Source organism: Falco cherrug, chromosome 11 (genome assembly GCF_023634085.1).
Source record: "Falco cherrug isolate bFalChe1 chromosome 11, bFalChe1.pri, whole genome shotgun sequence".
Taxonomy (NCBI): domain Eukaryota; kingdom Metazoa; phylum Chordata; class Aves; order Falconiformes; family Falconidae; genus Falco; species Falco cherrug.
Window position 1 is genome coordinate 27,437,696 of NC_073707.1, and position 19,843 is coordinate 27,457,538.

The 19,843-nt window shown below is 39.2% G+C and overlaps 1 protein-coding gene across 1 annotated transcript in view; it reads left to right on the forward strand.

Moving 5' to 3' along the window:
* Window positions 1-19,843, forward strand: part of SPATA16 (spermatogenesis associated 16) — an 87,228-nt gene that overhangs the window by 1,544 nt on the left and 65,841 nt on the right. The window contains exons 2-3 of the mRNA XM_055723861.1: window positions 211-852; window positions 14,845-14,990. Coding sequence (XP_055579836.1) covers window positions 211-852; window positions 14,845-14,990 — 788 coding nt within the window. The remainder of the gene's footprint in view (window positions 1-210; window positions 853-14,844; window positions 14,991-19,843) is intronic.

Here is a 19,843-nt window from a genome sequence, read left to right on the forward strand (position 1 = left end):
AAAAGCTATCAAAAATATTTAAGGGGCCTTAAACTTTTAAACAGGAAAGAGAAAGTAATTACAGTGAGTCTGGTATTCTATGTACTAACTGTTGAAGAGTTTTCTCTCATAATAGTGCCATAACGCATACAATATGCCCAGTGCAGAAAGCATGCTTTTTTTGGCTTTGCAATGTTTAAGTATTCTTAACTTCTCTACATTTTCTCCTAGGACTCCTTCTTTGCTCAATTTATGGCATCACAAAGGAACTTTGCTTTCCAAACTTATCTCTTAAGCATGGACGGCAAGAACGAAACCTTTCAGCAAATGCATAGTAGTAAGGTGGTAACTGTAACATTAGAAAAGTTGAGCAATATTCCAGAAGCACTGCAAGAGTTCAAAAACCACCATGGGAATGGAGCAGCAGAAAATATAATGGAGCAAATAAAAATGGAAGAGAAAAAGGAGGGAAAACAAAGTTATGATGTAGACAGAGCAAGCTGTAAATGGAAATCAGAAAACAATGAAGAACTAGCTGCAAAAAAAGGAGAAACAGCATCGGAGACTGGCAATCAGTTAATCCCAACCCCTCAATCTCTGAATGGTCCTCTGAAAAGCCTAATGGACGTAGAAATGGAGTTGGTCTACACTGATGAGACGGACATCTCCTTCGAGTTTGCTCAGCCTGTGGTGTCTACCCAAACACAATCAGTGCATCGTGATTCTGAAAAAGCAGGTGCTCCAAGTACACCTAAAATCCACCCTTCACCCCACATCAACAAACACCTTCAGATGACCCTCCAGCAAGCTAGCACTTGCTACAGGCAGAAGAACTACACAGCAGCAGTGGAGCAGTTCTCAAAAGCACTGCAGGTATGAGGTTAAAGTAGTACAATCGGCATAGCAAAGTAAATGAAAGGTTGTCATTGTACTAACTGGGTGTAATAATATCAAAGTGAACAAGGAGCGCAAACCTGGGATGTATATGGTTTAATAAAAATCCCGAGATACAATTTCATGTGAAACCGGAAAATTAAGAGATATAAATAAATCATAGGAGTAGGGGGGCATGGGACTAAACCAAAAAATCTCAAGTGATTTTGTATTTTCCCCTAAGTCTTCAACTCTATTTATGTGCAGAGGAAATTTAAGTCCTATAGAGTGAAAAAAAAAAAAAAAATGCTCCTCTCTTTAATCCCAGCTCTTATCAGGGACAAATGATAGCTCAGTAATCAGGGGAGTTCCCACACCACCCCAGCTGTCCATGCGCTACTGGGTGAAATGCTTAATCCTTTGGTTAAACAGTCCGTTGTAGTCGCTTTTTCCCCCAACAGTATTTCCATCATGCACTCTCCCTTTTTTTGCTAAAGCCAGATGGCCACTGGATCTGTGCAAAAATCCTTTTCTTTCTGCATGAGAAAGGACAGGTCCAGTAGTGAGCAACTCCCTCTGAACACAGATGGCTTTCTCTTCAGCAGCTAAGAGTCCAAAAGCTGTTTTTTTGTGGAAAGAAAAGACTTCTTGCCTTCCTGAGATACTAAAGAAATGATATGACCTTGGCTATGATCTTTGAAACTAATCTGTGATTTTCATGACTTTCTGCCTTTAAGTGCTCAAACTTGAGCTGTTTTAAATGGATCTGTTCTTCAATAAGTAGTTATTTCTATGTTTTCAAAAGCAGAGACCTTTCTACTTTCAGGCTGAGCCCCGCAAAAGGAGGTACCTAAAGACCTTTGGCATTTCTGAAAATCTTAGTCAGCCCTGAGATTTATAAGTATAATATGAGAAGAAAACAGAAGGAGTTCCTAACACGCTGGCAAGGTTGCAATTAATTTCATGGGGGGAGGGAAGAGAAAGGAGGTGTAGGAAACCCCAGCAGTAGGTCAGGGTTGCATCCACCAGCCTCCTGTTTCCTGGAAGCCAGAGCTTGCAGCATTTACAGTAAAACTGAATGTTCAAAGTTGTATCATTATTCCCAGATTTCTCTAGTGCTGCTAATCTCAGTTAATTATATTGGAAATCCGTTGTATTATGACCATGTAATTCATAATGTGCCAGTAGAAGTCATGGTTCATAATAATCACATAATGGGCAAGGACTTAGACGTAATCAGATTTTAGTTACCCTGTCATGTTTCCATAATGGTGCTATAAAACCGACATAATCACAAAAAAGCACCAGTTATTTAAACATTTTTATCAGATTGATGTACAGTATCTTTCTCTCTCTCTCTCTCTTTTTTAAACAATGTAAGATAACAAAAATTGGATTACAATTGCTGGGAACAGACTATGATAAACTGTTTGCTTGTGTGCAGAATGAGATTTAATAATGGCATCAGCGTCTCAATTTTTAGTAATGTTAAACCTGTTAAATAGTAGCACTCTGCAGCCAAAGGCTGCTTTCAAAGAGGTAGCATTAGAGCATTTTTAAAATGCTATCTCCAAAAGCATAGCTGTCTTATAAACCTTAAAACATGTCCTATATCCTCATAATTAACCCAGCTACTAACATTTACTGTGCAGATGAGAGCTTGACTTTTTCCATGATACACGATGCAAAAAGCCACTCCTAGTAGCTGTAAGGATTTTAAAGGCCAGTGTCTGCTTCTCAAAATCAAAAAAAAAAAAAAAAAAAAAAAAAAAAAAAAGACATTTTCTACTTCACAGGAATATGGCTGGTGATTAGAATAGAGGACTTGTTGCAAGCTGGACTCTCTGGACTCTCACTAATGTTTTATCTCCACGCTGACCCCAATCACTTCAGCTATGCACTTGACATCCCGAAAAAGGGTCCAGCAGTACTTGTTTCAGTGCCGTGCTGCCAAACTTAATTCAAAAGCATTTGTAAAACATTAGAGGTTTGCAGCTGACAAGCAAATATCCTATTCTTACCTTTTTTCTACAATACTGAAGGCATTTAATTTTAAAACAATAAATATTGTAACAGTGAGTGAGTAGATTTAGAAAGTGCCATTCTTTTCAGCCTTCCCCCCCCCCTCCCCCCCCCTTCAGAAATGAGCTGTGATGCAGACAAAAACACTTGTCACTTGAGAAGAAAGGAGTACTTGTGTCCTCCTAGGAGTAAATGGAAAGGCTAGCTAATAGACATCCTGGTGAAATAATAAGTAGAGATTAAAAAATTCCTTCCTGGGATTGTGGACAGAGTGATTGGGACATCACAGTATTGTAGGTTGGGGCTTCTCGTCAGTCTCTTAATCCAGCTTTCCTCAGAAGCAAACCCCAAATATCCCTAAAAGATACTTCTGTACTCTGTTTCTAACAATGTCCAGTAAGACAGATTTATCTATAACAGCAAGCCATAGAAAATTTTTCCACATCTTCTATGCTGCAAAATAGCCCATAATGCTTTTTGTATCTTTATTTGACATGAAGAGCAACTAACCACCCTGTATTTGCAGTCTCTTAGTATACCTCTTTTTTAGTCTTCTCTACATTAAATAAATTCAGTCCTCTTAGTATTTCCTCCCTAGTCATGTTTTCTAAACTTCTGTATCACTTTTGCTGGGTTTCTTTGAGTCATCTCAAATTTGCCTATTTGTTTGGATACAGACTGTTTGGAGATGGTGCAGAGAAAACTGGCAAGCTTAAACTGCTGAGATGGGAACTGCGGCTGGTTTGCCCATTGCTTTTTGAGGAAATAAAAATTTGTCTGCATTTCACTTGGGTGCTGAGACGTGATATGCAATAAGCTCAAAGGTCAGAAAATTCAAAGTTGTGGTTTCTGGTGCAAAATGTTTACAGTCATTTTTCTGATTTAAAGAAATTAAGGCTTTAGTCTGACATTGCAGCATTTTGAGCTAGAGATTCTGATCCAGAAAAGTGTGTGCATAGTGCTGAATTTGAGTAGTATCACTAATGTTAGTGCTACCTTATGTATTGCAAATATTATACATTTCTTGGCTCTTATTTAAGCCAAAACGTATTTTCTAGATCCACCTGTATGTCTGCGCTATATTATCATTCATTAGATCATGCTGTTTTTCAGATATGCAAACAACAGGCAGTTCTGAAAGTTTAACGCTGAAATTCTTGCATTTTTTTTTAAAAGGAAAATTTTAGTCATAAAGGAAAATGGAAATGCGTGTTTAATTTGGAGACTTTTACATGTTGGACAGCATACTGCTGATTACTGCAGACATCAGGAAGGCAATGTTTTCAGAAGAATCAGTGGCTTCTCACTATTTCTGCACTATTTAGCTACCATTAAATTAACCAGGAGGGACTTAACATTAGTCAGCTGTGTTATAGTGGGCCTGGGAGAGGAAAAAATAATGTTTCCTTGGAGAACTCTCACCATTAGAGCTTAAGAATTAAGTACTTTCTGTTGGTAGTGAGGGAAATAGCTGCAGAAATTGGGGCAATAGTCTTTACTCTTCTATCTCCTAGCTCAGTATATTATATATAGTACACTGAGAAACACTGTAAATTTCCCTAAATTTTTGGCATCCATCTGTTGGAATGTAGGGAAATAGGACTTGAACATCTGGACTGAGATATGAAAAGTATGAGAAATCACTCTTTAGCTAAAAACCTCAGTGGAAACCATACACGTATATCTATAAAATCTCTAGCCAATTATTAACAGCTTAGTTACAAAATAACATTAAACCTTTATGAGGATCAAAAGATCTTGTCTCAAACTAATCTCCTAATATCAGACAGCATAAAAGACTTCAGAAACATCAGCCTGTTTAAAACTTGCATAAATTTAAATTTCAGACCCTGTTGTTCTGAAAATAATCCTCCCCTGTGATTAAAAAATAAATGAGAAAGGTTCATGACTGCTGTGCACAGAAAGAAGTCCACAGTATCTCGGCACACAGCTTTCGGCATAGAACATCTGAGAGACACGAAATGCATCCCACGTGTAAGGTGAAGGCCTCAAACAGCATGTGATTAATTCACCAGAGTGCTGTTGTGGTGCCTTCCACAAGCTGGAATATCTCCATGTTCCACAGATGGCTATTATGGGCACCATTCCTATGGCAGGGAGATAAACATTAGTGCCATCTTTTTTTGCGCACCTTGAGTTTTTACATTAACCTTTCCTGTGGCTCATTGCCTTGTGATTCACTGCTTGCAGAGAAGGCTTTGTCAAGACCACACGCCTCTTCCAGGCAACAATATCTGCAGAAAGCTAGCATTTCGAAAGTGGCTGTGGCACCGGTGCCCTGTGGATATAATTACATACCCATATAGTTAGGCAGCATGGTTCAACCAAGCTTCCATCGATTTCATAACACAAGAAGCAGAATACCTAGCATTTCCTATATAAATACCCGTGTGAAGAGGTCCATCTTAAGTAGTCCTTCCACAGGTAAAGCACATTAGAAAAGCACAGGCAGCTGTCTTAGGGGCACTGCTGCAAGGCGGTCCTGGAAGCACTGAGGGATTGAGATCTTTGGATGTGCTCCCTGCTGTGACCATTGGAACAGTGCTAGCTGCTGCAGGAAGACTAGGGCACAGCCACGTTTCTGCCCACCCTTCCTCCCCCAACATTCTCTTTTTGCAGGTGGGTCTTAAGATCCAAGAAGTCATCAAGGTATAACAACGTGTAATCCTTTGCTTTATGGAGCATGGAGTCCTGGTCATCCACTGGAATGAAAGGGCTAGGAAGCAGGATTTTATAGCATTTTCCCTGTACCCTCTCACCAAGAAGAGCTGCACAAGGACTAGACACAGTTTAACATTATGAAATTCCTCAAGGGAGAGCATATGAAAGGCTAAATATTCATTTTCCGCACCACCTTTCTGGAGCTAAAATTCAGATTCATAAATTATCTATCCTTATCATCAGCACAGGTCCTCTAGAAACTTCCTAGGAGTGCACTGGGTCTCGGACAGAGAACATCAGAGGTGACAGTCAATGATCCCCCAAAGCCTGAGTGTGAGATGCTGACTTTACTTTCTAGAAATATTCTTTTAACTTCTAACAACAAAGTAGTTTCCTAAATACAGCCTACTCATTTAACTTGCTTTAAAAAAAAAAAAAAGCCCTGATAATCAGCAGTTTTTCTTTCCCTATAGTCCCATCACTATATTTTTAGTCTGCAAAGCCAAGAAATTGATTTTTTTTTTTCCTACTGATACTTATTGTCTTTTATGGCTGCAGAAGATTTTAGACCAGGAATATGAAGCTTACAGATGGCTCAAATCTGGCTTGTGGGATAGAGTGGGAATCTGTTATAATGATCCATTTGGACATACTCCCATTTTTTGATCACTGAATTTGAATCTATTAATCTTCTAGACATTTCCAGCATGCCCATCACCAAGAAATAAAGCTGAGAAACTGCACAGCTATTTGTCTACAAGGATTCGTGCCCCTGTTCTTCTTGCCTGAACTGCTGTTACATATCTCGCTTATAAAGTACTTTTTTCCTCAAAGGAATACCACGTGTTGACCATAAAACAATATATTTCCTCTCATGTGTGTACAAGAGCAAAATCCCCATTCTGGAAAGGACAGGCCATATTTTCCAATCATTCTGGTGCCAAAGCAGATCAATCATTTTCTAATTAACTCTAATTGGCTTTATCAAATGCTATTGAATTATTTACCTGGAGGTGACAGGTGCTTAAAAGCACCAAATATTTTCTCCATACTTTGTAAATGATAAGTAGTCTATTTGATTAAAAATAATCACCCACCACTTGTCACTTGTAATCAAAAGTCTCACTGCCCTAAACACATGCAAACCACATTTTGTTTTGCCTGTTTCTCAGTGATTGTAAGGTTCGTGTAGTAGATTCCTCAGTAGGTACAGGGGAAAAAAAAGGCAGGGGCTAGAGGGGGGGAACTCAGGACAGCCTTGGAGAAGACAGTAGCCTGTCTTGAAAGACATGGGCTCAGACTTCTGCTCAACATGATACATAGCTCAGGGCACGTCACTGCTGGCTGGATCCAGCTGGGCAGCTAAAAATCTTTAGGTGCCTGAACCCACAGCTCCCCACATGTATGGCAGGCACTGTGATACCCAGCGACAGATAGACACAAAGGCACGATGCTACCTCACCCCTCTCAATGTAAAGCAGCGCCTTGGAGCTCATCTCAAAGTGGAATTTCTTTTACGTTCAGGGCCTTAAGAGATTGGAGGCATTTATCCTCCCAGCTACCATCTGCTCCTGGAAGGTATCACACAGGAACAGGGAGGGCAGAGCAATTCATGTTTAATTTGTGGCTCCAGGCACTTCCTGACTAGAACCAACACAGTACAAAAATGCAATGGGCAATCAGCTTAATTTCTAGCAAGAAAACTAGGCAAGCTAGAAGAAGGCTCAAACACCAAAAGCATCTAATGCAGGTGTGCGGCAGCCACAGAAGGTGTGCTGTTCAAGTATTTTCTATCTGAAATGTCTTTAAATCATACTGCTGCATACCTACACAGACTCTGCAGAGGAGAGACAGAGATGCAGGCTGAAGTGGGCACCGAATTGGAAACTGTTCATGGACTGATTTGAGAGGAACTTTATCCATGAGGACAGTTCAGAGAAAATGTGTTATTAAAGTGCTTTATTTCCATTTAGAGATTCACACAGGCATACACAGACAGTAGGTGGTGACAGCTGCTACCAGAACCATTTGTTATCTTACTCCTGTTCAGCTTTTGACAGTGTAAAATGAATATAAATGCTGAAAAGCTTTACAGAGGTGAACCAAACAATAAAAAGTAGAGGGGGAATGAATTCTAGTTAGGTTACTTTAGGGAAGAGCTTTATTTCTGTTTATACCTGAGGCATGGATATGTGCTGCGTTTCTAATGCTGACAATACTGTTGAGACTAGTCTGGGTGGAGTTTACTAAATCAGCACCATCCTGAGGTCGGAAGAGAGGGGAGAATGGGCCTTGCAGCTAACTTTAATGTCATATCCAGAAATGGCATGGAAATAAGGCTTCAGCAAATTATTGCTTTCTCCATAATAATCTTGTCCATCAAAATGGAGTGAACCTTTCACATACTTTGCCTTAATAAAAGTGCAAGTGAATATCTCTGTGTTTGGACTTAGCAGTAGCAAATCTCTTGGCATCAAAGGGATTAAATTAGTTGGCCTGGAATTATATTGCTTTTTCCAAGCAATCATGACAGCTCTCAAAATCTTGCTACAATATAGTCACATCACACCAGCTGACAGTTGCCTCCAAAAAAACATTCATTTTGGCCATCTCCTCCTGCGAGCACTACCAACAGACTGATGCTCCTGCTTCAAAGTCCAATAGGCAGTTTGAATTACAATCCTATCCAGAAAAGATACCGGTATTGGTTTTGACTTTGGACTGATTGTTTGGTTTTCACATTTACACCATCCTCGGTTTGATCCTGGATGGAGTCACAGTAAAGGACTGACAATTTTTGTATTACAAAGGTAATCTATAAAGAAGATTTCAGTATGCTGTACAGAATATGAAGTTCCTCAGAAACTATAGTAGTATATTGATTCCACTATATATGTTTCATTAGAGAGCTTTGGGGTTGGCTGGTGGGGTTTTTTTGCTTCTGTGAGTACTCCTCCCACCCTGGCAGTACTGATAACGGGAACACTCCGTAAAATAAGGATTGGTAATGAGAGGCACAGATTTAACGCGCAGCACAGATTAAACTGAAGTCAAATTGATATTTTCCTAAAACCTTTGTTCCTGATTTAATGCTTCCAAAGCAAATTATTTACAATATGAGAAAGACCCCTAAGTCTGCACTGGGGGAAGGTAAAGCCTTTATCTGAAGTTGGGCCAAGAAATAGGAATGACTTAGGCTTACGAGTGCTGCAGGAAACATCATTAGCTTCTGTGGGAGGGAAAAGATTCACGTCAAGTTTATTTTTATAAAGCATCATCCACCTCGAAATGAGCACAAACTAAAATGCTATATCCTCTGAATTTGGTGTCCACTTGAACTTTCACTTTTGCAGAGAGCTCGTCTCCAAAAAAAAAGGCAAAACAGTGACAGATAGGCAAAATCTGTAAGCCTCTGGGGAGCATAAAGTTTAGTTTTTAACTTAGGCTAACAATCTGCCCCACCTGGTCACCAACCCCCTTCCAAGTACCTCTGGTTCCTGCAGAAAAAGGCTGGTTGTAGCTGAAGGAATTTAAAACTAGACATAGACAAGGCTTAAGACAGACCCAATGGCAATGTGAGGAGAGCAGGCTGGATGCCACACCAGACCACATGGTGAGGGCAAGCAGTCTATAAGCTTATCTGGTAAAGTCAAAAACTCACCAGATCCATGCTTTTCTGGCAAACAGTGGTTTTCCGAACAGAAATAGGGATCATATCTCATAAATTCACATATCTGAGGTATATTTAGCTCTCGGCCAGAGCTGTGTATGCAGTAATATGCCCAAGGCAGCAAATGTGCCCTGCACACACATTACTATTACAGAATTCAGTGCTAACTCTGCACAGAGCAGCTATATGCCCAAAAAATCATACGTACACATTATTTGAATTATCCATTGCAGAGCACAACACAGGAAGCCTCATAAATTTAGTTCTTACCTGACATCTGCGTTCATATTTAGTGGTGAATTATATATTTTCAATATGTTTTCTAGCAAGTTATTTACACAAATCTCATTAACAATAAAGACAGAGGTTTTATATACAATTCCTGCCCTGCTGACTGAAATTGCATACCAAGATGTCAGTATGACTTTGAAGAGAAGCTGAAAAGTTATGCTGCATGAAATCATATCATCGAGATAAAAATCCTCTTTTTATTCTTCATACTGACTTTTTTTTTCCCCTTCCCACTGAGACAAAAGCGCCATTAACTGCTTCTTTGTTATGCTGGTTTCCTGCAGTATTTTTGATAGTGCCTAATCATTATAAGGACTAGATTACAGTGCAATATATAAAAAGCAGTTTGTTTTCAGCCCTGTAAGAGGCTCGCTATCAGGTTTTGAAAGTTATTTTCAGACGTAGCCTTCCTTAGCAGACATTTTCTGGGATGCAGTTAGTGTTCAACCTGCCAGGTGCCTGATGTGCAATGCAGTGACATTACCAGGCTGATTACTTGGATGGCTCTGAAGTGAAGGCATCTGGTTAGGACTGTTGGCTAGTCAGAACAAAAGGCACTAATTAAATATTCCTTGCCTTTTCAGGTTTGTTCCTCTGATTAGCCACTCTAAAAATCACTCCAGGGAAAACCACAAAGTTATCTTTAAAACAGACATTCCTCTGCTAACAACAACAAGTGCCAAAACAAAACAAAGAGAGAGAGAGAGAGAAAGCAAAGCAATCGGCTCCAGCAGGGTAGCAGGTTATTGCTATATTCAGACTAACTCTTACCCCTTTCAGGCTGTTAGAGGAAAGCACAAGTGATCTCGTGGAAGTTTCCAAAAGATCTCATTGCTACATGCCATTTGACCAAATTTACTTGTTTTCCCAATCTAAATTTGCTATCAAATATGTATATATATACACACACGTAGATGGATATCTATTGGGCATCACCTTCTTTAAATTCACTTTCCTGAATTTAACACGTACCAAACCTATACTGGTGATCAGTAAACTGTTACCATTGCCAGATTCTTGCATCTGAACCTTTCACCTTGTTTTCAGTGACAACATCTCTGATGTTTCAGATCACCAGAGCTCTAATTTTATTCTTCCAAATTACACACATGCTAACTAGGAAGCTATCTTAATGATCAGCATTTCCACTGGTCTTTTACCAAAACCATGGTGGGTCTGGGAGGTTCTTTTCCTCTCTTTCTTATAAGCTAATGCCTGGGATGTCCTATTCATAAAATTGCTTTGCATGCTACTGCCAAAATTAAAGCCTTAATACCACAACAAGATCTATGCTAAGTTCACAGTGTCACAGACTTGTTCTGTGACCTTTGACAAAATACTTTATCACAAGCATTTATATGACTGTGGGTGCAGCAATATATTTATAGGGTTCTACACGTTGCAAGAGAAACCTCCCTTATCAGTGGAAGTATAATATAATCAGTGTCAGTTCACCACTAACACAAAAATTGCAGGTAATGCTTTTGTTCCTTACATTTCCTTTACGTGCTTGGTAACTCTTTGAATGAGATAACTCAGCAGTGTTCTAAGGATGCACGTACACAAAACCTGCATGATGGCCTCCAGTTGCAACAAGGGCCCCTGTGAAAATATAAATATCCTTTGGCAGGATTTTCTTAAATAAATATTATCTCTGGGAAAAAAAAATCTTATGTATGACAAAAGTACTCTCAGGTAGACTAGGTCTGAAAGTAAAAAATACTGTTAGATTTGCTAGCTATAGTAAGGGACATAAAATGGTACATTGCAGGTTTTTAACCCCAGATTGGCTGTAAAGCTTCAAATGTTTAAGTTGTTTGCTTCAGTTTCATAGCCTCTATAACCTTTAAGATATTGACAATATTTCTGCAGACCAAAAGGTCACCAAAGTCTTAGATAAGGTGTACCCCCAAATTTCCCAGTTTGGAATTAAAGTAAAATTCTGTAACGTAGCTCTGGGAAAGGAAACCCTCAATGACACAAAACCTAACTGCCTCAGCCCACATCCATATTTGAATGTTGTTGTGACAAGACCATCAGGTATGCAGAGGAGTGAGATGGAGCTGTGCTTACCTTTTACTTAAAGCACTCCAAAAACATCAACAGCTCTTTTGACCTTCAAAGGTAGTGTTATTGGACTGCAGACTACAGCAAGATAAAGATAACTCAGTTCTGCAGGTGAAACATGAAAATTGCAAACAAATCTCCTCCCTGCTTATTATGTCTTTGTATGGCACAGCCTTTCTTCCTCCCTTGCTCTCAGTCCAGCAGGGCTTCCCAAAGTTACAACAATCTGTAGCTACAGAAGCTCCTTTGGATCCCTAGGAAATTCTCCTTTTTCTGTTCCCCTTTGAAACTCAGATGTGAGTCTTTCTGCAACTCTTCTCCACATCCCCACCTGTGCTGTAAAATCCCAGCTTGCTCTCTCCTTCCTGCCTAACAACTCCCCCGGGGAACTTTCCCAGATGAGGTTTCTCAGGTGCTTTCTGGCACTGTCTTCACCTCACCCCCCAGAAATGCTCAGACTCAGTATTCAGTGGCAGACAGAGCAACGCAAGCCCTTCTCCTGCTGCATAGCCAAATCCTTTTATTGGAAAGGCCAGCAAAATACACAAAAGAGTATTGAAACACACCCACAAAAGGTTATCATCATCGCAGCTTGGGAAACAACGATGTGCTTTTCAGGCTGTGCTGACATGGTTCACCCAATAGAAACCTTTCCCGGTGGTGTCCATATTGCTACCAAAAAAGTCCCTTACACCAGTGAGTACCTTTAATTATGCATCTCACTAATACGAGACATTAGGGCTTATTTTGTATATTCATCATTTTTCTGTTTAGTATAGAAGGAGCCATTTCTGTAAACTTAAGTTGAATCTTATTTTCGGTGCATATTGCTGCTGTTTGTATGGAACTGGTGTGGAGGGGTCTATCTCAAAGGAATTGATCCACTGCAGAAACACTGCACAAAAACGAGGCAAGAGTTTGAATACAAGAATTGTACAGCCTAGATGGTCTGAAACACAGGCACATTCCTTTAAAATATTACTCTGATTTTGTGAGATTAAAGATAGTGTTATTTGTTTCTTTGAACTCTCACTCCAAGATGTCTTAGAGAAGACCTGGCAGAATCCAATCTTCACTGCATTTAAACGTGTTTTCTGAATCCTTATCTGTTCAAATATGGTTTACAGAGACTCGTGTCCTGGTTTTTGTCAAAGATAACTGATGGGTTACACAGGTCTAAACATAACTCCACATCAGCAGTAAGACTCGAGGAAACTCTGAATTGCAGCACTTTATACTGAAGGGATCCCTCTAAGATTCTTTTCTTCTCACAATCATTCAAGAACTTGAAAGTCCAGGGAGTGGCCTCAAATCTCTCATTCCTATAAATTTAACAGAGGTCACAGCATGGCCAATTCAGCTGAAAAGTGTTATTACAGAAAAACTTGATGATACTTTTATGTTCACTGATGTGAACATAATTCTCTGGGTCTTTTAGCTACATATAGTATGTCTTATCCATAGAGACACTTCAGCAGATATATACGGTACCATGAGCAAAGTTAAAAGTGATGAATTCTCTGATTTATAACTTGTACTGATAACAGGATGATAGAAATTCCTAAATCTATGCCTGTTATTATATACACCGTGTAGCTTCGCTCAGCAGAGAAAGGATGTGAAAGAAAAAAAGTGTTTATCATACCTGAACTAGGGGGACACTTCCTTGAATGACTCTTGTTGTCTGTAAAGAATTGAACTGATCTCTAACCAATGCACAAAAATCTTAAAGATAGGGTTAGCTTTGCAGGTGCTAAGTGCGGATGCGGGTCTATAATCCTTACTTTTAAGTATCACACTCCGGAAGAAAGATGCATATATAGAAGAGCTTTTTTCTTGACAGATTTAATCTTCTAAAGAGATCTCAAACTGCTGAGTTGACATTGCATCTCCTAAAGATCAACCACCGGATTTTAACCACGTAGGCACAAGAAACTAATTAACATAACTAAACCCATTAGCGATAAGGAGCTAGACAACAGTCCAGATCCTCCTCCCTCCATTTCAAAGTTTTGGCAACTGGCAAAACTGGACTCAAGTGAGAGTCCCTGGGTTATAACCCATTTAAAGCAGAGGCTGCTTTCATCCACGTGAGGCTGCAGTTGCAGATCAGTGACTTAAGGTCCTTGGCACTCATCTCAAGGTGATCCAAGAGTTTAAGCACACAGCCTAGATAAATATTAATTTGTTAATCTTCATTGGAAATCTACTTTTAAAGCTGATTCGCAGTGAAGTAACGTAGTCAGATGAAATCACTGCACACTAAACAATCCTGTTAGGGATGTTTATCCAAGCAAAGGACATTCAATTGCATTTTCATTAGTAGCACCATACAGTTATTGTCCTTAAAGACAAGGCTCTTAGACTTAATCTATTTGTTACAGTTGAATTTTCTTAAGAACTAAAAGCCAATTTTTACTGCTCTTGGGCATTACAAAATGAGGTTGCCTGTAGATTAATAAAACAAAGATTTGAGGACTGGAGGTGGTCCTGCCCAGTATCACAGATCAGCCAGTGCTGAGGACTCTTTGAAACTTTAAGGAGTTGTGGGTTATATAATTCTAATGATGCACATTATTAAACAGAACATTATTTAATGAGAAAGTCACTGGCTGCGATGAACAGCAGGCAGCTCATCTATCCAGAAAAGAGTACTTTTTTAAAAAAACAGAAAATATGATCTTTCTGCTAAATTCTATACAGCTCAAGAAGATGGGAAAGAGGGTTGATCTCATTCTTTTTACTTTCTATAGCAGTTTTCTGGAAGGACAAGTCCTCCCATTAAACAAGGAGGAGAATTTCTGGTTTCCTTGCCTTGTATCACTCTCTGCTTTCCTAGCCATGGGACAAAGGCAGCAGAGCCTAAGGCAGAGGTCACCACTGGCTGACTGAAATAAGTAAATAGCTGTCTGAGACTCCTCCTTCAACCTCAGTCTTCAGACAGCCACGGATTTTGGGAGCCTAAAGTTAAACCTTTATTTTTGAAAATGGAGGGAAATACAGTTTCTTTCCTAACAGTGTTTTTTAGTTATTAGCTTATTATCTGCTCCCCTGGCTATCCCATTTGGGAAGATGACACAGCATTTTATATTATGTTCACATGTATTTGTACTCATTATTTTTAGTGCTAACTTTAACTAAAGTCAGAATATATTTTACTTAGAAGTCAGTTTTCTCCTTCTATCCATCACAAAAAGCATTTCTACCTAACAAAAGGTGTATTATAACATCAGTAAATAATATTTTTGTTTCTTCTACAGATTTGCAGTGAAGGTGGTGCTACAGACAATCCCTTTGAGTCATCTTTTGAAGATATTTCCAGTATTGCCAGTTTCATTGAGACAAAGCTTGTAATCTGCTACTTAAAACTGAGGAAACCTGATGATGCTCTGAACCATTCACACAGGTAAAAATAAATATTGATTAGACACACTGCTAACACTGAAACAAAAATATTAAACAAAGACTATGATAAATCCTGCTCAGGAAGAATCGGTCTAAGAAAGAGAAAAGATGAATCAATAAAACACAACTTATACATGGCAGTGATGTTTAGGTTGGACTAATTTGGCAAAATTTGTGACATGAAGCCACAATAGGCATGTGTACATTTGCTGCTTTGACAATGCAGTAAGTAAGGATACTGCAGACGAGTCACATACATAGTTCAGGGCACCCTTAGGACTGAAGCTAGACAAATATAAACAAGCTCATCCTTATATGACAGTAACGATATTGTGAGTTCTTGACCTTTTCCAAGCCAGATTAGGTCAGGGATTGCTTCAAATTATTTTCATTACATAATTCCTCGTGAGCGCACGTCAAAGACCAGTACCACCAGCAGAGAAGCCAGAAACAAAACTTGTACATAGTGGAAACGAAGTTCCCACTAGTTTCAGATGAGTTAGGATTTTGCTGGGTTTGTGCTGCCTTTAATTAGTGTTCAGGCATAATGATAGTTTCTGTTAAGCGCATGCACATCCTGCCAGAAACACTTCATTATTGAGGTCTCAGTTCATTTTTTCCCTTGTATGAGATGCATTAAGATAGACACTGCAATTAGTGCAGGGTGAGGATTTTTTCATACAATCATCTCAAATGAACATAACTACAAAAAAAGTAGTTACAACAAAAGAGGCAGCACATGCTTATGCCTAATGCACAGGAGACAGTGCTGAAGAATAATGTGTGGGTATTGAAATGCAATGCCATCATGGCAGCAGGTTCATTTAGCTACACACAGAGGCACAGAAACTGAGAATCCTGGCTTAATGATGTCTTCATCTCCCATCCCTACTCATCCCCACCCCTTTCCCAAGTATTTTGTGTCTGTAAAGCTATGCCTGCCTGGAGCCTACACACACTGGAAGGGTGCATCCTTCAGACCAGTTCCAAGTACCATGCTGGGTGGACAGCCTAAATGCCCATGAGAGGTTAGAGGACATTAGGTGCACTCCCAGGGCACATTTAGCAGGGACACAATCCGTATTCCTTTCAGGTGGAGTATTCTGGTAGGTAAGCCAAAGCATAAGAGGTGGTGAAGACTGTGCAATTCCTGTTAAACCCCCCCCCCCCCCCAAAAAAAAAAACCCTGAACAACAGCCAAACAAACAAACAAAAAACAACAAAATGCACTCCTCATGCAAACTAAAAACCAACCACATTTTTTCATGGCTTCTTTAGGACCATGTTAGAAATGGGAAAAAAAATATATATATATAAAGTTTAACTAGACTCCCAACTTTTGGAAAAATGTTAATGATTGCTCTTTTATTCTGTGATTTCTGAGAACGCTAAAATAAAGGAAGCTATTTGGGCAGTACAAAGACAACTAGAACGGGAAATACTTTTGTTTATCTCCTTTAAATTATCCTGATTTCAACATAGTAAGATATATTGACTCAGGTGCTACAGAAACTTAAACCTATTCAGACATACTTTGGTTTCAAGTGTCTTAAAACAGAAACCCATGACCTACAAAGAAAATAAATGCAGACTGATATCAATGGAAAACCAAAGGAGGGAAAAATTCTTCATTTTTCTTTCTTGTGTATAATTTTAACAATTTGTTCTTAACTTCTCTAGTTACATAGCACGAAGAAAAGTGGCAATCAGTAATGCCTGTTTAGTAACTTCCCAAATGGTAATAAATCTACTGACCATCGTTGTCACATTGTAAAATGCAGGAACTAATACAACAGTATACCAGCAAAAAAAATATTCTGAGACATAATTAACATAAAGACAAAACATGAAATACAATTAATAGCTATATTTTTTCAAAAAGAACAAATAAATTACTCTGAGCTCTCCCACTAAAAATAGCTTACTGCCATCAGTTAACTAATGCATGTAGAATTTTTATTCCCACTGAGTTTTTATGTCATCACCACATTGTAATGGTTTGCTGGTAATCCTTTGGCATTAATTGTGAATCCAAATTAAAATATTCATTTCTGCATTTATTTGCATTTACTGAACTATACTTTCTTTAATTTCATGTAAATTTCACAGCTTCTGCATTCATTTCTGAGCCTTATTAGCCAAAAATCAGCTTTAATATTCTCACAGATAGTTGTATCAAATATATAAAAGTGGGTTTTGCTAGGAAGAAGTCTTACAAAATATCACAACGAGAGAAATAGAGAAAAATTCCAGCAGCTCAGTTTTAAAGCGTTCCAGAACAGGCGTCTGCAGGGGAATAGCTATCCCATTCTTAAGAAAGGAAAGAGAGTACAATTTATACCATCAGCTTTAGATCCTGTATGAGAAGCCAAGTCTGGGTCCTCCTGAAAAGTGCAAATTGTATTCTCTGGGATTTTTTAATACCAAAATTTAAGGCTGCCTTTAGCGTTACTGGCACAATTGAGGACACTGGCTGGGTTCTGATCATTTGTCAGACTGATACAAAAGATTTACCCTTTGCGATCAAGCGCTATTAAAACCACTTCTCATCCATCACAGCTCTGAACAAACGTGCCATGGATCGACCTCACCAAGCAACATCTGCAGTAACCTACTTGACCACCACTTTTCATCGTAAGATAGCCATCAAAATAATTCCTAACTTGCAGTCTGAAGCTATAAAATGAATCACACAATATTTACATGCCCTGTGGTCCTTTTGGCCCAGGCATTATGGCATACCAGGGTTTAATGATCTTAATAACCCCATATGGCTTGCTGAGAAATTAGATTTTCCCTTTGGTTGCAGAAGGCAATTTTCAATTATAGCAGATGGCAAAACAGTGAAGGTCTGAGAAGTCAAGAACTGACTAAGAAACCTCAGATTAGTATTTAGGCCTTATGTTGCTCAGCCTAATAATGTCAGTGGTTAAATTTTTGCCCCAGAAGAAAATAATCTTGAAGCAAAGCATAGCATATCAGCAGAGCAGTCCCCCACTTAAGCCTGCTCTTCAGAGGGCCAGGCTCAACAGAGCAATCCATAAAGCTGCAGTTGTGTGTGGAAAGACAACCCACAGTGTATCACATACACAGCTTGGCAACTGGTAAGATTCAATCTTGTTTGAAATCAGAGCGAGCAATGGTGAACTCCCTGACAATTGAAAATGGAGGATCCTTCAAAACATAATATGCACTACTTTCTGGATAAGACTATGTCCCCTTACAATTTCTTTGTTATTTTGCTTTTTTCATCCAAGCAAGCTAAAATAAATCTGCATTGACACCATGTGACTTGCTGTTTGCACATGGGAAAACAACAAAGAACCTTTTTACCGGAAATACACTTTTTACTGCTGTATTTACACTTCCTCAGCTGCTGTGATCCTCATGGCACACACGAGTTGAAGAATGACAGACACATGGCTTGATTCACTTGCCTAAACATGGACTGCCATTCATAAAGATCCTGTACATGGATCAAGCACTAGAAAACATGGTAGAAGTTAATGTCACCTACCTGGCAGCAAGCAACAAAAAGCATTTTCTTTCATTTCTGCCTACTTTTGATCACTCCCTGCCCAGGGGTAGTATGGCTGCTGGTGCCTTAAGACTCCTCTGGAAATAAGCTCCTCAGCAGGGGAACACGCCTGCCCACCACCCATGAACAGTCACACCCCTTCCCAATGGGATTGCTGTCATGCCATAGGAAGACCACAGCTGGTGGTGGCGGGTGTGTTGGGAAGTGCCATCTGGAGGGATGTTTGCAACCTGCCTCCTCCCACAGCATCCCTGCCCTCCTTCTCACAATGTGAAAATTGTAGACCTGAGGGCAGGAAGAGGAATCAGACATCGTGGCATGCTTCTTTAACATTATCTCTAAGTAATGCCTGAAAAATTTGTTCATGATAACGAAGAATGCCGTACAGAGCTATTCAAAATCTTTGGGGTTAGCAAAGATTTTCCTGTGTCCTTGCAGACTCCGCTCTGCAGCATGACCTGCTGCCAACTCCCTCCCTCCCTCCCAGAAAGGCAATGCATAGAGAATGTAATAAATCTGTAAAGCTTTTTCTGCTATGCCTTTTTATGTGTTCCGTGGAAGGCAGGGCTCTCTAATGCCTCTTGCACAATTCATAGGGAGACACACGAAGTAGAAAATAGCACCTCTGTTAAGTCATCACTAAAGCAATCGTGTACTACTTAACAGAGGGAATCTCTTATGGAGACATAGTGGGGGGAAAAAAAATCCAAAACAGCTGAAGCTTCAGAGATTTACTTCTAAATTCTCTGCATTTTCCCAGTGACTTTTCAAACACTTACCAAAGGCCTAAAATAATTATTAATGATCAAGCTTTATGCAATATCTGCCAGAAAAAAATGTATCTCAAAACAGCGTATTATAGACAGGGTAAATCAGAACTCTTTAATCCAGATTAATTCAGAACTTTCAAACTAAAAATTCAATATTCAGCTACTTCTCCATTCCCTAGCTTCCTGATTTTGCACCTTTAAAACAGGACTATATTAAAGTAAGTTGAAGAATGGGGTTCTAATTAAATATTAAATAATCAAAAATAAATAATGCAATGATGCTATGATACAGTGCAGTCAGTGGGCATTAAAATGGGGACAGAACAGAAGAAGAGCTCAAGAGCATAGATTTTTAGGTAGAAGTAGAAAAACAACATAATGGCTGATGCTGCTAATCTGTGGGAAGTCTGTAGTGTAATGTATACTTGGCTCTAACTACTCTTCTAATCTCTTTACCTCCTCAGAAAAGGAGAGAAAAAGAAAAAGAAAAATTAGCAGCACCTAATTACTTCAGCAATTGTTAGGCACATTGCAATATACATAATA